The 19,136-nt window shown below is 37.0% G+C and overlaps 1 protein-coding gene across 1 annotated transcript in view; it reads right to left on the bottom strand.

Annotated features, from left to right (window-relative positions):
• Nucleotides 1-19,136, bottom strand: part of ARHGAP42 (Rho GTPase activating protein 42) — a 162,145-nt gene that overhangs the window by 37,332 nt on the left and 105,677 nt on the right. Inside the window, exons 5-8 of the mRNA XM_052812685.1 lie at nucleotides 18,349-18,450; nucleotides 13,733-13,843; nucleotides 6,425-6,529; nucleotides 2,392-2,521 (exon numbers count right to left, since the gene is read on the bottom strand). Of these exons, the coding sequence (XP_052668645.1) occupies nucleotides 2,392-2,521; nucleotides 6,425-6,529; nucleotides 13,733-13,843; nucleotides 18,349-18,450 (448 nt within the window). The remainder of the gene's footprint in view (nucleotides 1-2,391; nucleotides 2,522-6,424; nucleotides 6,530-13,732; nucleotides 13,844-18,348; nucleotides 18,451-19,136) is intronic.

The following is a 19,136-nucleotide window of genomic DNA, read 5'->3' as shown; positions in this document are numbered from 1 at the left end:
TTCAAAGTACAGTATACCTGGACCTTTTAATTCTTTTTAGAATGAAAGAGCTCTGAGTTAAAAAAAAAAAGTATTTTAAGGGTTTTGTGTTTGGTTTGTTTTTTTAAATGTAAACAGTTAAATAAAAATGGAAGGTGTTAAAAAGAAACCTAGTAGTTTTGCTATAAATACAATGGCTTTGCCTTCTAAATGTAGCCTTCCACAAAGGTGGTATATATACAAGAGACTGCATCAGTCATGTCAGTCGGATGTCTGGCAATCCAGAACTGTAGATGTGGAAGTTTACATGGTCAGTTATGCCGATTCGGAAGAAGTTCTCCCATTGCTTGCATTTTGCAGGAAAGCAACGTCATGAATTGAAAAGTCAACTGGTTACCCACCCTCGGAAGTTAGCTGTTCTGTTCCTATATTTTAACTTGTTTTTCACTTAGCAAAACAAAATCTATAATTATTCTAAATCAATTTTTCCTCTGATGGCATTTCATTAACTCTTTTAGCATGTATACAGATGAGCACTCTCAAAGCAGTTTTATAGGAGTTTAGAAGTCACCTGTTTCTTATTAAAAAATTGTAGCCAGACACCTACATTGCAACTTTAAGTCTGTTACTCATGACCGTCCATCTGAATGAAAACAATTTATGGTCTACTGCCATTTAAAAAAAAACCCCAAACCAAAACATACTTACCACCATGCATATCAGTAATAAATATATACAGGATTTACTCTCAAGAATAGCAAACATTTAACCCAGTTGCACATAATTTGACAAGAGCCTATGGGATGATGGTTGTAGGAAAGTAAACCTGCATGACAAGGAAATATACAGCCACTGGCACAGAGATTACAGACCTTGTTACTCTTACGCCAGAATAAACTAATGAACAAATTTCTTTTCAGTAAGAGGATGTCAAGTTGGCCTCTCACTATTTAATGAAGCACAGCATGTGCCCGATGCTTCACTCCTTTTCTCCCTCCCCCATTAGCAGGGCTCAGTGTAATTTCCACTTAACACAGGTCTCTTTTATCATTAATTACTCAATTAAAACATAGAGGGTCTTAAAACTTTCAGTGCTACTGACAGTAAAAGTGGTTGAGGTTAACTATGATAAGCACTGAGTTTTCTTTCTTTTAGCTCACATATGGAATAAAGATTAATTTAATGATGTTATTTGGAAAATCAATTATCTGTAACTCCATGTAGTCTCTTCAGGTATCATCTAAAAGGGGAGCAGTGAAGAAGATCTCCTCAAAACTGAGGTCAAGTCAGGTCAAGTCTGACATGGGAATTCTATATCCAGATGCCTTCTATTTATTTTTATATTGAGAAATCAGGTACAAAATTGTATTTAATAATTTTTGCACAAACTTCAAACTTGTACAAGCATGTACACACTATCTCAAAACACTGCTATATACTTTTCTACTGTCAGGCTGATTCCACAGCAAATAGAAAAATGAATAAATAAATCTATAAATCTGGGTACCCCATGCAATGAAAACTACTTTATTGAGGGTTTTGCGTGATCCTGCCTAACACAGCTAGTTTGGCTTGGTTTTCTATACTGGTTAGAATGTAAACCAGTGGCAGCTGATACTTCAGGTGACGTATAGTTTTGAATTCTCTCATTTGACTTTTCACATATTTCCTGGTTCTGTTTTCATTCGTAACGTGATGTATTGCTAGGCTTTTCCAAGTAGTTTCAGACACTTACAACAACTTTAGATCTATTTCTTCATTTAGTTGATCACTTCATTCTCATGTCTCATGAAGTGAATAAAACATATGTGTAGATTTGCAGGTATTTTGAAGCTGACAGACTGTATTTAGATGATTTTTCCTTTTCTTACACTTTTGTCTTCCATTATGTGCATGTTCATTTACTCTTAAGGTGGCTGGGTTGGTGGAGATCCCTGGTAACAAGGTGGAAGTTGCTCCCGCTGGGTGAACTATGGGCCCTGTTCAGGCAGAGAAAGTACAGGAGACAGCAGGTTTTGGCAGGTAGAGCCAAAGCAGAGTGCTGGGAGCTTGCAGCTTCTGCAGCAAAGCGTAGGGCAGCCAGCCAGAGCAGAGTTTGCTACCAGTCAGCCACTGGGGTGGCCAATAGCAAGGACCTACCCACAAGGACCCAGGGGGCAGGACTTGAGTTGCTTGTAAGTGTTTTGATCATGATTCCATCTGACCATAGCTACTCTAAGTGCTTTTTGAAAAGTCAAATGCTTATTTTTTCTTTTGAACCTCTCAATCCTTTGGAAAGCAACCATAGCAGAAGTCTGCAGACATTCGAACACAGAGCTGTTTTGTTGTCCTGCTAACTAAACCATTTTCTTACCCTTGCATTTGTTGCTGTGCCTTTCAAATCGAATTAAAAGGTACATCTGTTTTACTCACGTTTCTCCTGCACATAGAGATAGCCTTCCATTGTCCATTGACTTGGTGGTCTGTAATCCTGGTTGGCTGATTTCATTCTTTGCATTAGCCTCTCCACCTCCTGCCTAGTGCTTTCGAAGTTATTCCGGGTCTAATACCCAGAAAAGGAAACAAACAAAAAACCACATTATCTCATGCATGTAGTAAAACAACAATGAAGAACTAATTACCAATAACGCCAAGGAGACTGTATTGGAGACCAACAGAAGCATTTGCCAGAGACAAAAAAGAAAAAAAAAAAGCAATAAAGAATAATAGTCTTAATTGCTCTAGAAGCCTAGGAATAACATAGTAACAAAGAATTCAACTTAAGCACACAACTGTAAAGGAAACATAGTTGAGAATAGTAACATTCTTCTTTCTGCAGGTCACTAACCTCAGAGAGGAGGTCATTTCATATCTTTAGGTATGCTTACACAGTATTTTGCAGACAGATGCAGGCTTTCTCTCTGTGTACTCTAGGATACACAGACAGAAGCCAGGCTAAACTAGAAGCTGCTGACAGCATAGCCCCAAACCTGAAGTAGTAAGTCGCACTGAACCACTTCAAGTACAGTGCAGAAAACAGTACTTTGGGTTAATGTCAGGCTAATGTCTCTAGACAGCTGTGGTCTCTCCACATGTGGAAGAGACAAATGTTCTCTGCGTATCCGTATCTGCAGTAATACCACAGCTGCTGATACTCAGAATAGTCAGGTTACCGGCACTGTCATGAACGTTTTTTGATAGGAATATGAAAACACCACAGTTAAGTATAGCATAAATATACTAGGTGAGAAACAGGTCACAAGTGGCAGAACTGTGCCAAAAGCATGGAAGTACTGTGTCTGTCCTAAATATCATGTGTGCAGACAGGCACCTCACCAAGCGAACAATTAGGTACAAAGGTGGGTTATTCATATTTGCTTATTTGCTAATATCTGTATGTATGTAAATGGACATTTTCTCCTATTGAATTCAGTGAGACCAGGGCTTCCCTCCATACACCAAGCACGGTATAGTAGAGGAGAATTACTATGAGGTGCAAGAGATTTGATAGATTGCTACTAATATACCAGATGTTGAACATTTTGTTCCTATAGGTAATAGAAAAGAATAAAGATTTTTGTAATGTTTCTGCAAAGTCATCTTATGGACTCTAATCCTGACTAGTCAGAAAGATACTCTCAGGACTTTATACACTGGTGAATACCTTCCCCTTTTTGTGGGCCATTCATGGAGTTACACAGTAGTATAATAATACACATATTAGATCTTCTTCTTGAAGACAAACATTATTATTAGAGAGGGAGGTAAAATTCTTCTCTGAACTTTTCAGATGATATCCTTAGGGTGAAGTATCAGTTCAGACCAAACTTAACAGAGCTCATTTTGAGACCTTCAAGAGCAACATGCCATTCAAGGGAGGAATGTACCCATTTTCAGAGCTTATCTCTGTCTATTAAGTTTTTAATTACTACTTTTAAGCAGCCAGGACTTCAAATAGAAAACAAAGCCAAATGGACATACCAAGTACGGCACTGGCCAGCTGAAACAGTGAAAGTGCAACAGGTCGTGTTAGGACAAGGTGAGCCGTTAAGAGCTGTTGGTCTGCCTCTACTCTGCTACTCCTGCGGCTGTTACTGTTCCTGCTCTAACCTCTAGGACAATTTTAAGTACAGAAACAGCAGTTCAGATTAACTATTCTCCAAGACCTTAACACACAATGCAATAGAGAGGAGTACTTTTGACAGCTACAACAGACAGGCTAAACAAAATTTTCTGTGAACACTGCCCTCAGCTTGTCTTTGCCTACATAAATTATTTCACTTCAATCTGAGGTTCAGTGATGCCCTGAGTGACAAGCCAGCAGACAGCCCAGCTGGCAAAAGGAAGCTGTGGGTCTAGATCTGGAGCCAGAATTTGAACTTCTGTGTAACAGCAGTGAATGATGTGCTGTATCCCACTATATCTTCATGTATAGGTTTCTCTGATGTACAGATATAATAATAAAAAAATAATATCATAATACATTGTTCCTTCTGCCTAACTTTATATCTTCCTCTACCTCTGCAGTCTATTTACAACTTCAGGTTGTACTGATATAATATTTAAGAAGAGATTATGTTTAACTGTTCCTTAGTTAACACTGAAATTGAAAAAAACCTTTAATCATTCTGTTTCTATAGATATGCGCATAGAAGATACTAACATATTCTGACTTACAATGCCAGTTTTGGTCTATGCTGTGGGCTCATGCTCCTCTCAGAACTTGCCATATTAAAGTAAATAAATCTCTGGACTGAAGCACATTTTTCACCCTTTCACTGAAACTGTGCTGTGCAACAACACTGACCCCTTGTGCCTTTATCTGAAAGAGTCTTAGTAGCAAACTGAAAGTAGCAAATACATAATTTGAAAAGACGAGGGCCTGAGATGCTCTACAGACAGAGAACATTTGCATTTCGATCCAAAAGGAAAAGGTTAATCATCTAGAGGGTTTTCCCTTATTTCCCCAAGCAGCCTTTTAAATGGGATCTATACCTATATAAGAACAACAGACGTAAAAGGGGAGAGGGCTATGGAGGTGTGCTACACATGTTTAATTGCAGCAAGACCTGGAAGAGTGCAGTACTCCTAAGAATGCAGATCTACATTAACAGTGCTAAGGCAATGCCATCTTCCAACTTTGAGACAACATATCCCTCTCTAATAGCAAGATGCTACAGGGAAAATGTCAGTGGTTTATTTTCCAGTAACCCACAGGGAATAGCAGTTGAGCACAGTAAGGTGCTCTTGTACTCCCAGACCTGTTTCATATTCCCTAAGTTCAGTGGCCAAGGCACTATCCCCAAAAAGCTGATGTCAGATCTTCTAAATTGTTGTAGCTTCTTTGACTCTAGTGGAGCTACAAAAATTTCTGTTGGGCTAGTATCTTTTCTTGAAAGAATGAAATGGAAAAGAAATGGAATCACCCTGAAGGTACAGCATTTGGAGCAAATGATGGAATGATAGAATTCCTTCACTTTTTTTTTTTTTAATTTGTTCTGTACTTTGACATTACTTGTCATGAAAAATGCAGGGCTGGCCCAATATTAACACGTTGAACTTCACTTTTTGCCTTAAAAGCAAATGATAGTGGTTCTAATGCAAATCGGGCATAAAGATGTTTTGTATCTACTTACTTGTATGTCCTTGGAAGCGTAACATCTGAGTTACACAGTGAAATAAATATACACTTGTATACAGCAGTTATGATGAGTGGAAAAGTATGCTGCTTAAATGCATTTTTGTTATTTCTGAAAGCTACGGAATTTTTGGGCACAGTTAGTCATGTATGGCTCTTACTACCAAATTCAGACCAATCTACAGCAAAAGATCCACCTGCTCAATTGAGAGTAACTCTTTACAAAAATAACAGATCCTTTCTTCTGGTGGAACTTAACACTCGTGACAGCTGCTCGCCGTGGAGGAAGGCTCCACCAGTTCTTTGATGCTCCAGAGAACAGCCACAGAATGGCTTCCCAAGTATGCTTTATATACAGTGGGAAGCTAGCAGACAGCAGCAAAAGCGTTTTGTGACAATCTGTGATTTTAAAGAAACAAACTGCATCATTCTTTACCAGTTGGAGCATTTTTGGGGCATCCACTTATTCCAGAAGACAGGCCTCACTCTCAAAAAAGCATTTACACATGTTTAAACCTATCTGGACTACTGTGTTTTCTAATCAAAACTTTACTGTTGTCCTGCTTTTCTGGTTCTCGCCTCCAAAATTTTGACCTGGAAATCACAAATTAACTATCTGAAGATTAATTTTTCCGAAGTTATTTGTTGACAGGAATCTTAATTACATTAACCTTACAAAAAATAACTTTTACCTATTCGCATATTAATTTGATTTCAGCTTACTAAAACATTGCAAGATTTAGAGTTCCAATAAAGTGCTATGAGTCTACTTTAATATCCTGAAATTAAATTAGCAAACAAAATGTTGTAAATACAAATCATCCTTACGTTCTGCAAATTGAACTGCAGTTGCTGCTTGTATGGTCCAAACTCCTGAGCCAGTTCATATCCTTCATGGTAAAATGTAAATAATCCTTGAAGAAAGGCCAAGAGCTGAAAAGGTAAAATTGAGAAGCATTATATATTTTTAACATGTGCTTTTAATGTTATATAACACAGTGATAACAGAACATACACTAACTTATAAGGAATAGGTATTGCCTGAGAGAGTGAAAAAGTAGTTCTTAGCAACAACTACACACTTTTTCTATTCAGGTGAATATTAGGAGGCAAAAACTAAGGACAGTTGATTTTCTATTAGTTTTCAGCAGCAAAATACGTCAAACCATCAGCAAAAAACATTCTGTGTCTTAGCTCCTGGAACACTCTGAGCTTTCATTACTCGCAATAGCAAAGCTTTGCTGAGCAAGGAATCCATGGTCAAACCTTAAGAAAGAAAGGTGTTAGGCTTTTGTGTCATGAAGTTGTTGTTTCCATAATAATTTAATTCACTGTCCTAGTCATTTTATCCAGTATTTCAGCTGGAGTCTTCGATGGTGTGCATTTTCCAAGTTCATACTTTCAGAGTTTAAGGGTTTTTTTCTTCATAATATTTTTTCACTTTCTTCATAGTAATTGCTTGGGCTGTGCTATGACCTATTTTCCACAAATGAGGCTCTTGAAAGTATGTTTTGGACAGCTGAATACAACATAAGAAATCCAGACTATTTCTTCCTGCTCTGAACAAAATGCAAACTCTATCTGGTATGTCTGTGACTGACTCCAACAGAACAGTTGAAGTCTGCACGTATCCAGTTGAAAATTCTTTTTAAAGTTTGCTTTAAAATATTATTTAAGTAGTAAAAAGTGCAACTAGATTTTAGCTGTTGAATTAATGCATTCCTACCACCTATTAGTTTTAAAAGCCTTCTAACTTACTCTGTTCTAAATTTAAATAATGTTTTGACATTGTCATAAGTCATCTTACATGCTATTAAATAACAAGCATTTATTTTTTTTTATTATGGACTGTTTTCTTTTTATATATAACAGCTTACCAAACAGCAAGTAAAGAAAACACACAAAAAAGAGATATTAACTTGGATGTACAATAACAAAAGCTATAACAACAGGACAGATTTATCTTAGTATAATACAGCCATTGAAAAGGTAATCATCTAGGCAAAGTAACTGGCTTGTCCAGACTGTCTCCTAACTCAGTAAATAAACACAGGTATTCAAGAGCATAATTCTTTTTCCTTTTTCAGACACCTCTCTCAGGATGGGATGAATGATCCAATGGAAACATTTATCTCTCTCCATCGACTATTGAAGTAGCCTAGACTCAGGCAACAAAAATGCCATGATTCATATTTAATGCACTTTTCTTTGTGTTACCAGTACCATAGATTATTGTAAGTGAAACAGCTTATAAATGTAGCTTTTACTGTGTTTATATTTTCTTTAAATTTACGCTCAGCCCTACTTGAAGAAATGTAGTTAAATTGTGCTGCCTCCCTCTTTCCTATTGCTCACTAAAAGACTGCTGTACTAAGGTAACACTTATATTTCAGGGAAATAGCTAAAATAATATTTTGCAATTTTAGAACCCCATCCATTCCAGCATCGCAAGACATTCCACACTCTTTAACGAGCAAAATTCCACAGCTTGACAGATGAGAGATCAAGGACACAGCATGCTGGGCAGAGGAGCTAACATGATGACTTGCTGCTACCAGACCGAAGTCATGCTCTCCCCTTCCCGTTCCTCCTCTCTTTCCCCATTCAGCTTTGTCAAGCATCCTGCACATCCTGGTGCCAGCTCTAGCATCACTGAGCCCTTCAGTGAGCATCTCTGCCTCGGGAGGCCTGCTGTTTTCCTGCATTAGTAAGTTAAGCAGTTTGAGGTTAATAGACCATCAGTGCTGGCACAAATAGAAGTGTGAAGGCATGGCTGGGAGAAGGACTTCACCCTTGGTTTTTACTGATATTGCAGGATCAGATGAAACCCTGGCCTCAGGCAGAGGTGGTGAAAGTCCATGGCTGTCCAGTAAGTCAGTCACGGAACCTGAAAAATTGGGAAGATCCTTGGGAATAAAAGCCACTTTTTGTGGGGCCTCTACAATGGGTGTGAATTCCTGAACCACATTCCACCACCAAAACAAACAATGAAGGCAACACAAAGTCAAGTGAAGGGCTCCACAGCTTGTGTAAACTGTCTCAGCTTTACATGATCATCTCTTCAGCTGAAATCATTATCTCAGCTAAGGACCTGGCCCTGAAAGTCTCTCACTGGTTATTCAAGTGGTTCTGAGGAAGGTCCAAATACAACAATTTATCTTAAAAAGCTCCAATTATGTAAATGGTTAGAAAGAGTTCTATAATTTTAAGGTTTATAATGTAATTCTAGAAAGAATTACAGAAAAGAAAAGAAAAGAAAAGAAAAGAAAAGAAAAGAAAAGAAAAGAAAAGAAAAGAAAACTAATCCTCCTTTTTTATGAATAAAGTGCAAAATAAGTAAGTAAATTATAACTAAGGCTCTGCTCTGGCTCCAGCTGTGCAAAGCCCATGCCCACAGTCCAGATCCAGTTACTCATCAGCATCCCCAACTACAGCTCCTTCAGATACAGCAGCATAACTACTCCTGTGCTTACTCTGACTTGTTGCAGTCAAAAGGACGTGGATTAACTTAACCTGTAAGTAGGAGTCTACTGCTAAAGCCACCCCTTTCAGCTAAAGAAGCACTGCAGGAATAATATGAGCACTCAGCAAAACTGCAGCCAGACCAGAATGTTAGAGCACATCAAAATTACAATAAAAGAAATAGTGGGAGAAAGTTTCAGTATGTCAGCTTATGCCTGAATTTTAAAGACCAGTTTAAAGGGCAGTTCAGGAGAATGTACTATAAACTGTTTAAATTTCAGCTTCAATAATTGAAGAAAACCATTTTCCACCATACAAAACGCTTTTACAGAGTTCACAAAGAAATACTGAGGAGGAAAACATTTAACACAAGGTGGCAGCAAAGCTGAATTTATCAGAAAGCAAAAAAATAGCAGCACAAAAACGCTGAGAAAAATCTGAATGCATTTTAGTTAAAGTACTCCTCAGGTATTCTGGCAGTTGTACATTGCAGAGGATCTGGCCTTGAGGTTCTCTTGGTCAAATACTCTGAGCACTTAGAAAAACAGGAATAAAAGAAAAGTAAAAATATGCTTATTTTATGCAAGACCTAGACCAGCTTACTCAAGTTCTGTTTGAAACAACTGACACTGAGGATGGTATTTGCTTCTATGTATGTGTCACTAGTGGTGGAAGAATAGGGATCAGAAAATGTCCTGTACCCAATGGGCCTGTGCTGTTAAGGCATCTTCATAACCACTTCCATCAGGACAGATATAACCATAGTATTGCATGGAAGAGATCTAAAAGCCAAGGACTTTTGCCCTAGGCTTATGCTCACAGTGGGGTTTTCTTGTTGCTGGTGTTAGAAGTGGCACTACTGCTAAAGGCAGGCTCATAATTTTAAAGAGATTTATATTAAATAATAAATAAAAGAAAAACAGCCCTTTTTCTTTCAAAAAAGATTTTCAGAATGTATTTCGAGGTGGTCTTCACATGTGAAGAGGTGATTTGTTTCACCAAACATCACATACAATGCCTGATGTGTTCATATCAACAATTTTTCCTTTCAGCAAGTCCCTTATAGTTACCTCACTCTGAGTATCTAATCAGTCACATCAATAAAGAGCAAGGTCTGAACTCCGTAATACAATGCTACTCACTACCCCAGCGCCACGAGGATTTCAACACAGAACCTGAAACAAAATCCAACTACTTCTTGAGACTTTATTTACTTTTATGTAGAGCCGGTGACCTCAAGACTGCCTGGTCATTTCATTCTCACAGGAAGACGACTGTACTTAGGTTTCGGATAGGGGAGGAATTTAACCTTTGGCCTGCAGCACATCAGCCAGAAGTCCCTGTCTCCCTGGTTTCATTTTATTTATAAGTAGATAGCACTTATTCATCAGATTAAAGTGAATGTAGTTAATAATGTAAAAAATCCAAGAAAAGGGAAATTGAGTTTAATGTCCACAGTGAAGTCTCATGGAACTGCATGCAATTACAGGCAGGGTTTGTTGTTTGTTTGGTTTTTTTTCTTTAAATAAACACTTCTGGGATTTTGTGACATTTAATGGACCACCCCTCACATTTCACATAGTTTACTGCTTATGAACTCTGTGCCCTGATTTCTACAGGCCAAGGAAGTCCTGGCATTGCTGAGGGACGAAGTGGAGCTCTAGGAAAGCGTGTGTATTTCTCTTAACAAGTGTAACATCCTCAGAAAATGGCGTTGCTTTGGACTAGCTTCTCTGGGCCCACAAGGGCAAAAATAGGATGAGAGATTATTGTCACTTACTTTGCTTTGTTGTTTAACTTTCTGTAAAGTAAATTTTAACACTACTTTGTCCTTGAGAAAGTTTAAATTCATCACCTGTATGAAAAGCTTTAGGATTTTTTTTTTTCTTGGAAAAAATCAAGATCTAGGAGGATCACAAATAGGCAGCTGTCAGTCACTTACATTAGTACACATTAGCCACTCCTGCAAACAAGATGCAGAGAACAGCAGAGAAATCCAGGGCCTGAGGAGCAGCTGCAAAAGTCTACTCTAAATATTATAATCCTCTGTTCAGAGTATGAGTTGTTAGCATTTGGTACTGTAAAATCTCTCCCCACTCTCCTCCAGGAAGGAACATACTCCACCCTTACCAACTCCCACTGTCCTACTGTCCTAGGTGTAATGTACCTGGCAATTTTTGCTAGGCTACTTCTCCCGCTGTTTCCCAGACCATCCTTATCTTTTGGCATAGACAAACTGACAATCTTGGAAGGAGCTCCAGCAGATCATTTGCTTTTCAAGTTGTATTCCCATGTCATGAACTTACCCTTCTTCCACATGGGCATCACAATTTCCTCCTTCGCTGCACTAACAGCTTCTTTTATTTTGTTAAACTCTCCTTCAAAGAGTCTATTAGTAACACGTCAGACTGAGAATTATATGGAGATGTGACACTGAGCTGATAAATCAGAGACATAAGCAGCACATGCACTAGAATGCCCTGCAAACCAGCTGAGCTCCTGAGGAGGAATGTCTGTATAGACACAACACCAGGCATCTTCTAGCATCTGAACATCTGCAGAGCACACAGACGAAAATGAATAATATGGCAATTCTTTTGATATATGATTTTAAAGTGTTAGGCTTTGTCCTTATCTACTTGCATCTAGGAGCACACGCTTATACTTCCAACATCACTTACATAAACTATGCATTTTTAGAAAGCCTATTTTGAAGACCTTTGTTTTTTCTTTGTCTCATGGTATTGCTGATGCGTATTATAATTTACTTAGCATACTTTGCCATATGGGTTTTAGTAAATGTTTTTATTCCAGCATGTTGTTTGCAACAGACTAGAAACAAAAACTAAGAATTTTCAAGGTTCAAAATTTTATAACTGATGTTATAATTTAAGGTCCATTTATATTCAGACTGATTATAAAAAATTCACACCTGGAGCCAGAAGACACTGCCTGCAAGGGCTATCATTACCCAGTCACCACAGTGTTTCCCATACCTTCCTCTGGTACATCAAGTCATAACCTGTGTGCAACAAACCACATACCGGGCTAACAGGATGGCAACTGATTCACTCAAAAGTAAATTTTACCTACTGGATGCATGCACCTGGTGACAGAAATACCCAGGTCCACAAGACTGAGTTCACCAGTAACCTCCCCTGCTTGTTTGCTCAGTATCAGCACTGATGAATTGATAAATTGCTCTTTCATTTTGGTAATTCATAGCTGCTGCTGTGATGGCTGACATAGTGTGGGGCAGCTCCTGGTCAAAAGGATAAGGCTCAGTATCTCCAGCTAAAATATATAAAATCACATTTATTTTTCCTCTCTGTCTAGCACATAGGATGAAATATGCCCTATTTTAACTATATGCAATTGCACAATAATATTTCCCGATGTACAAAGTCTTCCCAATACAAAAAGTTTCTATTACTTTAAAAGAGCATAAAGTCTCCTATACCAGGGTCAGAGCTAGGTCAAGATTGCTAGATTTTTCCAGGATGTGAGAGTTTTGCAGAAGTAGACAGAGAGACACACTCAGGATTAATCTGTGGCAGGTAGAAAAATGTTCTTATTTAGGAATCCGAGCAAAGTTTTAGTCTCTAAGATTTGGCAGCTGTATGCCATAAGGATAGGATTTCTGTAAGTACTGCTTGCTGAATCCAGGTTCATTAGTTTGCATCAATGTCAAACATTCACTATACAATACATTCTCATCTCATGGAAAGGAGGCATCTGAGAAGCTCTTCTTGGTGACATTGGGTGTTAGAGATGTAATTCAACCTGTTTCACAGTCAAGAGTGCTTCGTCAGTTAGTTACAAGGAAGCTGGAAGATGGTGTGGAGAGAGAGAAAAAGTTATACTTGTCATGTTCCTCTTTCACAATTGATGCTCTGCTATGCTCGGTATGCTTAATGGGAAGGGACAGATGACATTGGAAGTTCTCTGTCAAGGGCTACATGTTCTAACTAACTAAGGCAATCGGCAAGCTAGTCCTGTATGACATGAACAGTAGTAATACTACTAATATCCCACAGAAATACGCTACCACATCCTATTCAAGCAGCTTTTCGTACTGACTGACCCAGAAGATAGTTATAGGTGGGGCGTGAAAACATAGTCCAGGAGAAGATCCCAGATCTAAACATTGACTTTGCAACACAACTTTGTATTCTTTTTATGGAGTGTCAACGTATGCTGTCTTTTACATGCAAAGTAAACTAAAGACAAATGACTCCAGAACAAAAAAATAGACTTACCTATCCTACAGAAAAACTGATTTTTCACTTTATTTCATGTATAACTCAGAAAAACATATGTGTACACTGCCTACATGGAATATTTAAATCCAAAAACTGGCTCAAAATTTCAGCCGTGAAACCATGGTATTAGGAAACATCCATTATGTGTTACACAGACACAACATTACATGTTGTCCCATTAAAATGTTATGCACACTTCAAGTCATCAGACATTTCACTTCACAGTAGATATGATACTCTTACATAATCCTTTAATAAACATGGAAAGTACCCAAGCCGAGATCTTAATGTCTGTCTATATACAAACAACCTGCAATCACAATTTAAAAAGGGAGCAAAAAAATAGATATTTTAAATTCAATTTTCAGCTTTAAATGCATGCATTCTACAGAAAATAAAACATAAAACTTACAGGTTCTACAAATTCAAATTTCTTTTTCTCTTGTACTTCTTGAATTTTAAAAACATATTCTAATGATGCTTCATAAAAGTTTTGATGTTCTCTGTCAATCTGTGTATCTGCCTAGAAGACAAAATGAAATATAGACACCATTAATTTGATCTCATGATTGCTTTAAAAACAGATTTTGTCATTAACAAACAGATCTTCCATAAGATTACTTTACAAGCTTCATAGGGTTCAGTTTTCTTCCTGAAAATTAAAATACCAACTTAAAATAGCTAAATGCAAGTTTAAGAAGCTAATGTTACACATTTTAGCTTCATGTCTTTTCCCCACTCCTTTTTGGTTTCCTCTTCCTCTTTGCACTTTAATATTCTAGTTTTTAGGAGAGCCTGGAGGGAAACAAAGAAAGGTGGCAGCAGGAACTCTGTTCTGGTATATGGCAAGTTTAGAAAAACAAATAGAAGTGAGTAGGATAGGAATTAAGGAGGGACAAAAAGATAATTATTTCTATTGAAATGTTTGAGTAACACATGCACTGAAATCTTATCTATTTCTCAGCTTCAAATACCTTCCCAAGAAGGTATTTTCTTTCTTAAATAGACTGTCTTTAACAATGACATCTTGCAACTTATTATTTCATAGTATGAGTCACATAGACTTGGAATATAAACATATTTAAGTCCTTAACCTCATAAATCAATTATTTTTCACATTTTTATTTTCAAATGCCAGAGCTACAGGGCAATACTTGTCAGAAGTGCCTGAATAATACCACCCGACATGAAGATCCAGTACCAAAACAGTGTCTTCAGCCTAAACAGCTGAAGAATTAACTCTTATCAGCTGATAAAGAGTAATAGGCTTTTATCCTCAATTTAAACAAGCCATGGGAGAGGGACCTAACAGACAAGCAGCATAGTATATGGATAATGCTTAAAGAAGAGATGCAGATTCCATTTTAATCTATCCTTCTTTGTAACAAGCAATTTTCTCAAGCAAATCCCTTTTGGGCTGCATTAGTTAGGTTTTCGTCTTAGGTCAAAAAGAAATTTTATCAACAATATGAGTAAGACCAGTTCAGCTATTTTTGATGTATGCCAGTTAAAATATAGCAGTATACTACTGTATATTCTCTAGTTCAATTCTGGCATTAAAAATAACAAATATGGGAAAATTAGAAAAGCTAGATGTTGTCTTCCCTTGACAAGCAAACATTAAACCAGCAAATATATCATAAAAGAGGTTTAGTACTTTTAAGAGTACAAATGAAAAAAGTCAGTGTTTTCCTTCGGGCAGGACTTGGTCATCAATAGCACCATATAATTAACACTGCTTTTTTCAGTCAAGCACATGCTACTGTTGTGATTTGGCCGCACAGACTCTTAACAATATTGATCCACTTCCCTAGCACAGTGCTCTAACACTACTTCAAAGCATAGGCCTCAATGATACATTTCAAATGAATCAGTACTAGCATTTCCTTCCCAAGCCTATAAAAAACTAATCAGGACATTAAGTACGCAAACTAACATTATGAAGCAGAAATCAAGCACTCAAAATTCCAACAATCAAGTGCTTTACCACAGAATTAATTCTGCCATGTGCCATTCATATAGTGCATTTGGCTACTGTTTTCTTTGATACTCTGTTAATAGCTTTATTTCACAAAAAATATATCACAAAGGCAATGCTACATAGCTGAACAGAACCAGGTGCCACCACTGTGGGATATGATCCAGCAAACCCTTGCTCACAGAAGTGCTGTCAATAAGCACTTGAGACAGACCTCAGCTCTCATATTTAACTGTAAGCAAATAATAGAATTCAGTTTTAGAAATTAACTCTTTCAGGTTTCAACTCAGAAAAAGTATTTAAACACCTAATTAAATCCATCTCTATTCTGAACAGTATTTAAGCAGACTGTAGTTGTAATGATGCGTACAACAACCAAGTGCCATCTCAAATATGGATGGGTTCCTAAATTAAGGCCATAATCACCACTAGTATACAGGGACTAAATCAGAATTTCCAAAATATATCTTCTGTAGAAGCTTATGAATTTGTGTGAACACTGAGGATTCAGATTTGTAAGAACCACTTTGAAAGTGATTTTAAAGTTTCAAAAGCTGAAAGGATTTTCATACGTTTTTCTATGACTTCAAACTGCACGTAAAAACTAAAGAGATTTGATGGATATGATTTTGAGTCTCTACTTGTATGATATCTAGTTATAGCGAGTAATATTTTCATTGATGTAGGATATCACTAAAACATATACCAGAACTTCACATAAGCTTGGGGACTGAAGCCTTTGCTCTATATTTATGCCTGATTCTGGAACAGATTTCAGAGAAATAAAATCAGGAGTTTATTAACTTCTTCACATCTCTCAATTCTGACTATTATCTGTTCCACTGTGGACTTCCGTAGGCAGTGAAAACAGTATTATGAAGTTTCTTTTTTGATGCTAAAGGAAAAGAAGTCTAGTCATCTATGTAAAAAGCATAAGCAGTCTTGCAGGCTCTTAAAATACCAACACATTTCAAGTAGATGAATATATGCAAAGCACTGTCTATAGAATATGTTCAGACCATCAAACTTTAGATGCCTAATTAAGGTGCTCTCAACTGCACTCAAGTGAGATATGTAAAACAGCCCAATACAGTATGAGAACTACTCCTTCTCATCCTGGTACTCTTTAACTCATACAGTGTGATGAAACCTCAACAATTCAAAGAAATAGTGGGTTAAAAAAGGAAGAAGTATTTTTCAGTGTGACAGCAGCAGTCAAAAAATAGTATTCCCATCTCACTAAATGCATGATGTCAGCCTGAGGGAAGGACCTCCCTTCACCTGCACTGAGCACTAAAGCCCCAGCTGCCAGCACCGCTTGGTTCTCTGCCCGTGCCCTGGCTCTGCTGTGGGCTGCTCCAGCAAACTCTGTTCTGGACATATGGGCTATAAATGGGGCTCACCCAAACCACTCTGGATGGGAGTCAACAGCTACCACTTGGATTTTGGGCCAGGAATTGGTGCTTGGCCTCCTTTTATTTACGATACAGATACCGGCCAAAAGTCTCCCCGATTAACATTTTTGGTACTGATTTGCTGTTGTACCTTCTACTTATGGTGGGTCTATGTTGCTGATTCAGCACACCCATAGCTGCGTAAAACTGGGGAAGACAGAAATGACAAGTTATGCTGTAGATACTTTACAAGTGGGGCATCCAGAAAAGCAAAAAAACTCAGCCTCAGTTACAAGATTTTTAAATCCAGAGATGTCACTTAAGGACACAGTGGAAAAATTTATTCTGGTTTTCCATTAGTTATATACTTGAGCCAAATCCATTGTTATTCTACCGCAGTTTATTAGATTCACAGTTGTTACTTTTCACTTCAGTTGCTGTTTTTAGACTGTAATTATTCTTATGTCTCAAAAGTAAAATATTTTATTTTATTTATTTTATTTTATTTCTATTCTAGAGTAAATTGGTGCTTAAGTTCACTTTTCCACATTTTGGTAAGAAATTCTTTTTTTTTTTTCTCAGCTGGTGCTTAGTCTCTAACAGAACTGCTTCTTCATCAATACACAGGAATATTTAGGAGAAGTGAAAGCTGTACATATAAAACTTTGACATACAAGTGGAAAAATTAACCAATCCTACATAACTAATATCTTGTCTAGACTGATTATTATATAGACAGCAATGGCAATTCAGAAGTATAATCATTATTAAAAATTTTGAATTGCTAAGCCTCATATAATTTGAATTATAGTATTATTGGTAAACATGAAAAAAAAATCCTACAATTTGTGGCTCAGTGATGGTCACATCTTCTGTGAAAACTCCATCTGCAAACTAATCCCCATGATTTATCAGTCACCGTGACAAGAGTAATCCCATCAAAATAATTTTTAACTACTTTTGGCACAAATCCCAAAGTGTCATTGATATCAAATTGCTGGTTTTACTGTAATTTGCCTCAAAGAAAAATGATAATTTTTTCTACCAGCATACTGAAAAGCCCTGGAATCCTCCTGTTAAACTAGAAGTCTTCATGGTTTGTTTTTTTTAACAGAAAAGAATTAGCCATACAGCCTCTTCAAAGCTTAAGTTGTGGATGCAATTTCAGGGCATGATGCTGCAATCTCAGAATAAGGTGAAAAAGAAGAAAAAAGAAGCATAAAAAAGCATCATTAAAGTGATCTCAGTTCAGTCTCCCAGATTAAAATTTATGTGAAACAGAAGTGTAATTTCATCGAGTAATAAATTACATAGCAAAAAAAGCAATTAATTATTTGACTTTCAAATATTCCACATATACCTTATAAAAGTCACATTTTTATTGTAGTAATATAATTCTGCTGTTGCAACCAATAAACATTAGCTGTACTTGAAGTACACAAAGTTGGACATGTAGAACATTGCCTTGTTAAAATATTTAACTGTTATTAGGGTCATATTAATCCCACTCAGGAATTTATATTCACAACAAGCGTGACTACAAGAAATCACCGAAATTTCACATTAAAAAAATACAGCATGTCTTGAAAAGAACCAGTTCGTTAGCATGATCCATATGCAAATGTGAAACTGGGTAAGAGCATGTTTAGTGCTTACATCTTGCAAATGAGATTCTTTCTTTTTTGCTGATAAATTTAAGTGCTTCTCTAGGATGGAATAATATTTCTCACTTTCCTTGTCAAACTTCTTCTTCCCATCCTGAAAAACAAAACATTGCCAAGTAAAGTATTTGACTAAATATCACAGCTACCTTAAATTAAAAGAAAGTATAGGTGCCAAAATACGCCTGGTTATAAAGCCATTTTTGTTGGTGCTGATGTTTTTAGGGTTTAATCCTGAATTGGGCCTGAAGATACTGGGAGGACTGATTCAATTATTAAACACAATATTAAGCAGGATTTTTCCTATAGATAACAAACCTATACAACAGACTCGTATAGTTTCCCATAATAAATATACATGAGGTTTTACGTAGGCGGTATCTTGCTAAGCAGACATTTAATGCAAAATAATCTTCCCCAAATTTTATAAATGTACCTACCTGTCACACTGTCTTTGCTGAATAAAAACATTGTGGAAGAGGTAGGTGAGTATAACAAATATGATGATGATATAGGCCTATCTTTTGCATTTAAGACTAATATGCTTATTTTCCACCCACACTCTTAAAATATGAGGATGATGGAAAAGCACATACGTGGTTGCAAAAAGAAATTGGTCCAAAAGTCTGTTTCCAATAATGTTCTGATGTGTCTGAATATTTAAGCTTTTCTCATTTAAAAGAGTTATCCTGGCTTTTTCCTTTCCCACTCCTCTTAAGTTTTTCCCATCATGTGCAGACAATCCTCACATTTCTACTGTAAGACTACTTTAATACATGATAA

The sequence above is a fragment of the Harpia harpyja genome, chromosome 17 (assembly GCF_026419915.1).
Source record: "Harpia harpyja isolate bHarHar1 chromosome 17, bHarHar1 primary haplotype, whole genome shotgun sequence".
NCBI lineage: Eukaryota > Metazoa > Chordata > Aves > Accipitriformes > Accipitridae > Harpia > Harpia harpyja.
This window is presented reverse-complemented; position numbering and strand designations above follow the sequence as displayed.